At 37.7% G+C, this 9,236-nt stretch overlaps 1 protein-coding gene across 2 annotated transcripts in view; it reads right to left on the bottom strand.

Annotated features, from left to right (window-relative positions):
- LOC128880204 (mucin-12-like) overlaps positions 1 to 9,236 on the bottom strand; it is a 42,635-nt gene that overhangs the window by 9,723 nt on the left and 23,676 nt on the right. For both annotated transcript variants that reach the window (XM_054130016.1, XM_054130017.1), the window contains 2 exons: positions 5,485 to 7,079; positions 2,188 to 2,744 (listed from right to left, as the gene is read on the bottom strand). In XM_054130016.1, the coding sequence (XP_053985991.1) occupies positions 2,188 to 2,744; positions 5,485 to 7,079 (2,152 nt within the window). The remainder of the gene's footprint in view (positions 1 to 2,187; positions 2,745 to 5,484; positions 7,080 to 9,236) is intronic.

The following is a 9,236-nucleotide window of genomic DNA, read 5'->3' as shown; positions in this document are numbered from 1 at the left end:
GAATATTTTCTCACTGTTGGTAACGCTTTTCTCTACTTTATACTTTATACTATAAGTTTTTATACTATAAGTAAGATGTACAATAAATAAAGTATATATAGAATTTAATATCTAAATACATAAAAAATAAACTAGAATTATGAATGTGTCAAGTATGAATTGAATATTTTCATATTTTAACACAAAAAATTACAAGACTATTTTAGGGGTATTATTTGTTATATAACAGAGTTATGTTTTTGCACGATTTGTTTTGTTTTTTTCTACATTTCTATATAAGAAACAAAATTTGAAAAAGTCTGAGACATTTCGGACAGCGAGAAGCATATTTTACAGAATTTTTTAAAGTTAAAAAAAGACGTAAAAATGAGTGTCGATGAAAACAGTTGTTGGTGAACACTGGGAAAAACCTGTTCGACCGAAACAAAAGTTACAGACGAAGAAGAGGATTCAACTCGAAAGAAAAGTTTGGAACAAAGGAAAATCGCTATCCATAGGAGACACTTCGACAGAAGAAGTGAAGTCGAAGAAATTCCTGAGAATTGTCTGGTTTGGACTGGTTTGGACACGGTGCCCGTTGCTTTCTTATACATGTAAATGCGACATTCGCGGCATAGCGCATTGCCAACAGTTACCATTCTCTTCAGAATTTTAGAAATCTTCACCGTTATAACGATAGATATCTGTACTATGCCTAAATCGGTAATGCCTGTTGTTTTGGTACACAAAAAGTGGCACAGAACAGCATGTACAATCTGTGATGCCAGATTTGGCTCTCAGTCGCGCATGCGCACTGGTTTTAGCAGTAAAGTATCTAATACGACCACAAAACTGGCGCTTTTAGTCGTCCCAAAGAAAAATAGAATTATAAATGAAAATTGGAAATACTTTCTAGCATGCAATAATATTAATTGTGTGGATAAATTATGACATAGGGATAGGGGTTGAAATAATTTAACAGAAAAAATTCATTTTTTATAACTAGAAAAAACGGTTTTCCTGGTTTTGGCGCCAATCGTTGCTGTGGAATCATAGTATCAATAATTGATATTATTTCTTTCTCTGGACAATGTTCAAAAGAGGAAACGAGACAAACATATTGGCAAACTTCAGATTTATTCGAAGTCTAGGGTTGTGCCCATCTGTGCTGACACGTTACGGATATGTGTAAAAAGACCTTAAGGCAGTGAATTTTCTTGCGCATGGGTTACATACAGGGTGTTCCAAAAATGTTGGAGGTCCTTGAAAAGGGTGGTTCGGGGGGTGATTTGAAATAACTTTTTCCTTAGCGAAAATGTTGTCCGAGGCTTCGTTAAGGAGATATTAGCAAAAAAAACCTCGACCAATCAGAGCGCGAGTATGCCGGTGGAGCGTACGGGGTAGCGTATGAGCGCGGACGTCTAGCGCGTAGCCACGCCTACTACTGGCGCTCCATCGGCATACTCGCGCTTTGATTGGTCGGGGGTTTTCGTTAATATCTCCTCAATGAAGCCTCAGACAACAATTTCGCTAAAGAAAAAGTTGTTCCAAATCACCTCCCGAATCACCGCTTTCAAGGTGTTACAACCCTTTTGGGACACCCTGTAGATTCTCTTCGCTTACGTGAAAAGGACCTTAACCTTCCATAACTTCGTTTGCGTTTGATTTTCAATTCTTTTTCAGATTCATTACAAGCTATTTTCTCGAAAACTATTAGCGATATCGACAAGTTTTTTGTTTAGTATTATAGGGGTACCATCGCCCCTTTCATGTTATGTATGGGCTATTGCTGGCTGGCCCCCAGGGGGGCAGAGGGGCACAAGGATCCATATTTTTAAATGGAATGCCATGTAAATTTTTGTTGTTTCGGATTGTCCTTTTAAAAACGAACAATGTTTACTTGAACAATTCTTTCATATCTAGTTATTTATTGAACAAATTGACGGTGAAAATCTGTAATGTCCATATTTATAAAATTTGAATGGTCAATTTAAATCGAAATAGGCTTATATGATTCATATCTAATCGAAAAATAATCAAGTGAAGCTTTATTAAAATCCTTCATTAAATAAATCCACGGAAGGACCACGTTAAAATAGATATAAGCAAACGTACTTATCCAATTATCTCAACCCTACAAACTATTCCTCTCTTTTAAATTGACCCTTTTTAACCAATGTAATCACCATTCCACACTTAATTACTCACCAGTCTCGTTCAACACGCTATCGAGTCCCGACTGCTTCAAGTATTTAGTCATGGCGAACAGTCCTTCCCTCTTCAACAACGTCGTCAGGCTCTCCTGATCCCTATTTCCCTTCCCCGAAGGTAATTCCGTTGGCGAGGAGAAGGTGGACCTCTCGAAGCCCTCCTGATAAATGGTGTTCTCATTGTGTAAGGCTGGTCTCGAGGTGGTAGAAATTGGCCTGAACGTCGAGGCAGTTTCACTGGTTGGTCTCCCGGTGAAGTGAACGTAAGAATTGGTCGAGTGGTGCGGAAAAGTTGTCTGTACCAACGACGGTGTCGTCGTGATGATTTCATTGACCGGTGCCATGGTTGGAATGAAGTGGCTCTTGGTCGATGTCGAGTATTTCACAATCACTTGGCCGTCTTGGTTCACTGGGCTCAACTTTGGGGTGGTGTTCGATGGACTCAGAGAATTGAACACGTGGGTGGCAACGCTCGACGCCGATGACATGTACTTGTCGGTCGAGGAGACCGAATTTGGAGAGATAGTCACGTGGGGGAAGTATTCCGTGGGTTTACTGCGAAAGTAGAACGGGCAGGAAATATTATTTCTATTTTTATCGTTTTTATTACGGCGCAAAGTCGTTTTATTGACTGTAACACTAAAACAGGCAATATTAGAGACAATTGGGTTTTTTGTTTCAGTCTTTCCAAGTTTATGGCTTTTAATGGAATGTTCTGGTGCGAGACAAGAAAGTCTTATGTAATCAGGGTGTTTTTATTTAATATAATTTATCAGGAAAGAAATTGTTGCAAACTACAATTCTCTATCATGTTTAGTTCAGAAGGAATATTTATTTAAAGTTTAACAATATCACATTTATTTGCCTATAACGAGTAAACTAACGTTATGGTTAACTAAACCGTGATCTAAACTGTTTTCAACTTTTTACAGAGAAGATTTTATATGTAACGTTTTTATAACTTTGAGAATATTTTAGGTATGATTTGAAGTACAGTAAAATCTCTATAAATGCACAAACTCGGGACTGAACTAGTGCATTTATGGTAGACTTCGTATATTCTCTGATGCTTGCCGACGAGCTTCGAACGTAGATAAGGACAGCGAGTAAACGAAGAGGAAAACACCAGAGTATGTTGGTGAGACAATGTAATGCAACGGTGAAACTTTTTTATTATTAACTTTTTTGTTGTAAAACTTTTACCATCATATTCCTGACATTTTTCTAATTAAAATGAGACCAAACACGACATAATTCGGACGATATTTACCATGCATTTTGTTTTTAGTTAGTGTTCTACAATATATGATACATAATATATCATGTAACTTATATAAGTTGTTACAAGTACATATGTTGCGAATTACGTCGTGTTTGGTTTCATTTTAATCACAAAAATTCCAGGAACAGCTCCTAAACCCCCTAAGGGGTATACCACCCAGTGGTGGGGATGGTTTTAATGCATTTATTATGGTAGAGATATTTGTGCATTTATGGAGACTGTACTGTACATTTGGTAATTTTTTCAATTCATTTCACAGAGACGTCTTTGAGATATGACGTCTTTTCTTTTTTAAACAATATTTTTTCAATCCGCGGGAAGGATAACTCAAAAACTAATTGATCAATCATTTTCAAACTTTATATTCGCTTACTTTATATAAATTCCTTGAATATGAACTAAAAATTGGAATAAAGTGAAGTTTTGTTAAAATCCTCCATTAAATAAATCCACAGGACAACTACCTTAAGTCATTCTTATATTCCTTTACAAAGTGTTTCCATGAGATTAAAGTGGACCTAGTTCAATCCCAGTTAAACTAGATTACAATTGATTTAATTCTATACTACACCTACTAGGTTGTCCCATAAGTTCCCGGACACTTGATGCTTGAATGTTTGACATTAAAATTCTTTATAACACTTGATCCAAATCGGAATTGAACAATTGGCAGAAATATGGATGAAAACTATCAGAAGCGATGGGATTTATTTTGAAGAATAATTATTGTTTTGCGGTGGCACCTCCTATCCTCACCACTAGAGGGACGAACGCAAGCGCTTCTTCTCACAAGCGCTCTAAACGTCCAAACACACAAACACATTTAACAAATATAACAGATTTCTTCACAGCATGGAAATTAGATATCAATAATACCAAAACAGAAACAATATTCTTCACAAGAAAAAGAACAAAAAATCCCCGAAAAATTAAAATAGGAAATCACCAAATAGAATGGACTAACAAAGTCAAACACCTGGGACTATGGATAGACAACAAACTTACATGGAAGCATACAATACAGGATAGAGTAAGAAAAACAATAAGCATATTCAAACACCTTTTCCCACTAATAGAGAAAAACAGCACACTTCTACTAAAACAAAAAATATTATTCTACAAAATGTGCACAAGACCCATATTCACATATGGTGCACATATGGATAGACAACAAATTTACATGGAAGCATACAATACAGGATAGAGCAAGAAAAACAATAGGCGTATTCAAACATCTTTTCCCACTAATAGGGAAAAACAGCACACTTCCACTAAAACAAAAAATATTATTCTACAAAATGTGCGCAAGGCCCATATTAACATATGGTGCACAAATCTGGATCACTGCAACCAAAACTTATATCAAAATAGGACAAAGAACCCAAAACAAATTCCTAAAAATTATATTAAACAAGGACAGAGACTATCCGGTTCAACTATTACACAGAGATACCAGCATCGAATACCTGGAAACCTACATACAATCAAGACTTCACAACCTATATGACTACGAACATGCAAATCCTTTAACAAACACGCTAGGACATTACAAAACAGAGAAAATACCACTCAAAATTAGATTAAGGACTCCCAAAATGGTAAGTGACTCCTTATAGGAACAAAACTAATTCATCTTTTCGTATTTTTTACTGTTATCAGGTTTTTTGAAACTGTTTACCCTGCAACACACAAGAAAATCATCTCCACACTACACGTCAAGGACCAAGGAAGACATCCAAAATCACCAAGGAGAAAAGCGGGTTATAAGGGTATCTCCTTAGGCACCGCAGCATCACACAAGAGAAACCAACGAAAAAAAAACCCTAAACATCTGGCATCTAAGGCACAAACCTGCTAGATAGTCTTATTGATGAGTTCACTAGCAGGTCCAGGACGAAAAACCACCACAGTTTGATTATAATGTTATTATAAAATGATTTATTGGTAAGTAGCAAGTGTTCGGGAACTTATGGGGCAACCTAGTACATTAAACAATCCTCATCGTACAATTACCTTTCAGTATACCTCGCAGAAGCTGAAGTAGACCTGACACTGGTCGGACGGAAAGTCGTAGACCCAGTGCTCTGTCCCAACGTCGTCGAGCTATGCCTCGTTGAGACTAAATCAGTGTCGAGACTAGTCCTAACATTCTCCAGTGAAGATGTAGTGACAGGATTCGAAGAACTCGGTGGCAATTTCAACTCTCCCTTCTTGATCTTCTCCACAATCGACTCTACGTCGCTTCCCTCCTTATCAGCGTTCCCTTTAACTCCTTGAACTTTGTAACTACCATCCGGCTGTTCCTCCAAGACAACAAAGGTGACCTTCTTCGCTGGGAGACTTTGTATGGGTGCTTTTCCAATTTCCTCTAGCTTTCCATCGCTCTTCTGCCTAATAACCTCAAAATCTGCTCCAGGAGGGAGCACACCCTTGGTCAATTCCTCTAGAATAGCTTTTGGAGGCTTGATAGTCGTTGTAGTAGCCAACGTTACTGTAGATGACAAACTAGAGCTATCCGAAGGTACAGCAGTGGATGAACCACTTGGTGCGTCTATAAATTGAATCTTTTTTCCATTGGGAAGGACAATGTCCCTAGTACTGACGTTCCTAACATCGTCATCGACAGACTGAGCCAAAGCTAGCTTCAGCTGCTTCAATAGTATATCCCTCTCCGAATTCAACGCAGATCTGCCCCTGGTAGTAGGTGCTCTTTCAGTCGTAGGCTTCTCAGTTTGGTACACGATCTTAATCTGAGGCTTCTCTTTACCCTGCTGAACGTATCGACTCTCCTGGTCCTGGATAAGGCTCAGAAGATTCTCTGGGATGTTTTGGGTAGCAGTTACCTTTGTTTGATAGCTTTTCTGCGTAACAGTAGTAGGCTTACTCGTGGTTGTTGGGATTGGTGTCGTGGAATACTTCTTTTGATGCGTGGCAATTGCTTTTAGGAAGAGCTGAGTCTCCGAAGGAGTGATCTTCCTGGCTGTTGGCAGCGACACTAGGACAGGAGAGGAGGTGGTGCTCGGAGAAGCTTCAGTTACAGCTACGGGAGTCGTCGAGGTGAGTTTTCTGAGTTGCTGAAGCCTCAGCAGTTCCTGCTGCCTCCTTAACTCCTGTTGCTCCAGCAACAACTGTTGTCTCTGTTTTTGAAGTAATTCTAACTCCTGTTGCTTTGCTAGGTATTCCTGCAGCTGGACTGTCTGCTGATCGCTGAACAGAGGCTGCGAGAGGTCGTGCTGGAGGTTCTGGAACTGGCCGGAGTACTGACTGCTGAACTGCTGCTGCTTGGGGGAAGCCTGAACCTGAGACGGAGCGTTCCCTAGGTAATTGGTGTTACTTAGTTGCTGAGCTATCTTCTGTTGCTGTTGTTGGATCAGCTGCTGCACCTGCTGCTGCTGTTGCAATAATTGCTGAATTTGTTGCTGCTTTGAACGATCTACTTTGTACTTTGCCAAGGTCCCTGGTTGTTGCTTGGAGTGGTCCACGTTTGGGAAGCTGTTGGAGACTTCTTGGGGACGTCTGTAGCGTTGCTGGTGTTGCTGCACGTCGCTAAGGATCTGGGCTTGCTGGGAGGCTGAGAGACGAGGTCGTGGGTCGTGGGATGGTGGACCCTGAAGAAATGTATACAACGATTTAGTTGCGCCATTCAATTATGGATATAATTATTATAATTAGACTGAAGATCTTGATGCAAAATAAAACGTTTGCAAACGTACTTTCAAAAATTTAATCTAAATAGAAATTTATTTTAGTTTGCAAGTATTATAATATGAATTTCATACTTTTAATATATGTATACATGTATATATGTATAATCTTTGTTTATTTCTCGGCGCTTTGAATATCGTAGTATAATTGGGTTTTATGAAACACTATTTTAAGAGCCTGAAACCTCCGAAATCCAAGTGTTTGTTTAATTTTGATACGCAGTGTATAATATCATAGCTACTTGCAACCTGTTAATTTGGAATTCGAAACTTGAAGTCTAGAAACAGTGTTGCAACAGAGTAACTTTGCGTTCCTCCTTTTTTAATAGATTACATAAATCGTACACGTTATGTTATGCTCCTCCGAATCAGTCCACTGGTTCCTTGTTACGATTCCGCTACAACTTTCCCATCTCCGATTACATTACACACGCTGTAACTTCATCGAGTATATCGAAGCGATCTATCAATCCAAATCTCCAGAGTCGAGACATGACCGACGTGACTGCTTATGGCATTCCACGATCACTTATTCATGGAATTCCTGAGCACGCGAGATACATAGCTCTTATGTGTATCGCGAATCAGTAAAAGGAGAACAGATAGGAAGCCGCGCCTGGAGTAAGCGGTGAGCTTTTCGTACTAACTGTGGGAAAACTGTGGCCACTGACGCGCTGACCTTACGTACACTGGACTATGTGAACTGCAATTATTATACTTGGTTTAATTACGTCACGGTATTCTATATAAAAATGTAATATAATTGTAATGTTTTATTACTCAAGGGTTTGGGGACCATAATATTTATTATTTCAAATTCTGCAATGAATTTTCTTCAAGGCAAAGTATTATATAATGTTTTCAATGCCTCAGTTATTTGATTTCTTGTTCAATGTTTAAGTTTGATTTTTGTGAGTACAAAGTAATTCAATTTTGTTCAAAGTTTCAACATTTTGTTTCAATAACTACTAATAGCTACTAGTGGTGTCCTCCCTTAAAACTAAAATAAGTCTTCCAAAAATATAAAAGTGTAATATAATTATAATGTTTCATTACTCAAGTTGGAGGATTACAATATTTACTATTTCAAATTCTGCAATGCTTTTTCTTCAAGGCAAAATATGACTTTTTCAATGCCTTAATTATTTGATTTCTTGTTCAATGTTTAAGTTTGATTTTTGTGAGTACAAAGTAATTCAATTTTGTTCAAAGTTTCAACATTTTGTTTCAATAACTACTAATAGCTACTAGTGGTGCTCTCCCTTAATTAATTCAAAATTAAATTGTTTCCATTTAATGAGTTTACAAATTTCTGGAATATTTCTATATTTTTCAATCTCAAAAATTCATATTTATTATAGATAAACCAACGAAAAGAGGACGATACATTAAAGCACTTTGGAGTCTATACTTCAGAAGGAAAAAAGATGGTAAATATTGACCCAACAAGACAGAAACCTTCTCTGCTTAAATAAGAATTAAGTTGTTTTCATTAATGAAATTCATTTAAATGAATTTAAAAATATCCTATTAGGAAGCCTCGGGTAGAATTAAACGCTTGGACAATTTTTACACCAGGATACGCCGTTTGCGCCTCTGGCAGTTTAGCCAGCAATGTGGAAGAAAGCGAAAGGCGGGAAAAATCTGCTCTGATAGGCTGGGTGCTACGAAGTCCCCCGAGTCCAGTGAACGTAAAAGCAAAGGAGGACCCGTTATAACCATGCTCAGCATGAATGCAGACATTCGATCGTCCATGCCGTTGGACGGTTATATAACCATTCGATGGCTCAGGATTTCCAATAAAAAAAAGAGATGCAACGCGGAAGAAGTTTCATGAAAATAAAACACAAAAGTGAAAGTATCTTTAATTTGGCTAGAAATATTCGTTGTAAAACTGCGAAAAATTGTTGGGTGCCACTTAAGGTGGAATAACATTGTACAATCTTTTTAGACATTGTGCTCTTTTGCATTTTTTTAAAGATACATATTTGAACTGTTCGGTATTAAAAAACTTTGTATGTATGTAATAATGTATGTTTAATAATTCTAATAATTTAATAT

The sequence above is a fragment of the Hylaeus volcanicus genome, chromosome 7, assembly GCF_026283585.1.
Source record: "Hylaeus volcanicus isolate JK05 chromosome 7, UHH_iyHylVolc1.0_haploid, whole genome shotgun sequence".
Classification (NCBI taxonomy): Eukaryota; Metazoa; Arthropoda; class Insecta; order Hymenoptera; family Colletidae; genus Hylaeus; species Hylaeus volcanicus.
Note: the sequence above shows the minus strand (reverse complement) of the source record. Positions and strands in the feature narration are given on the sequence as shown.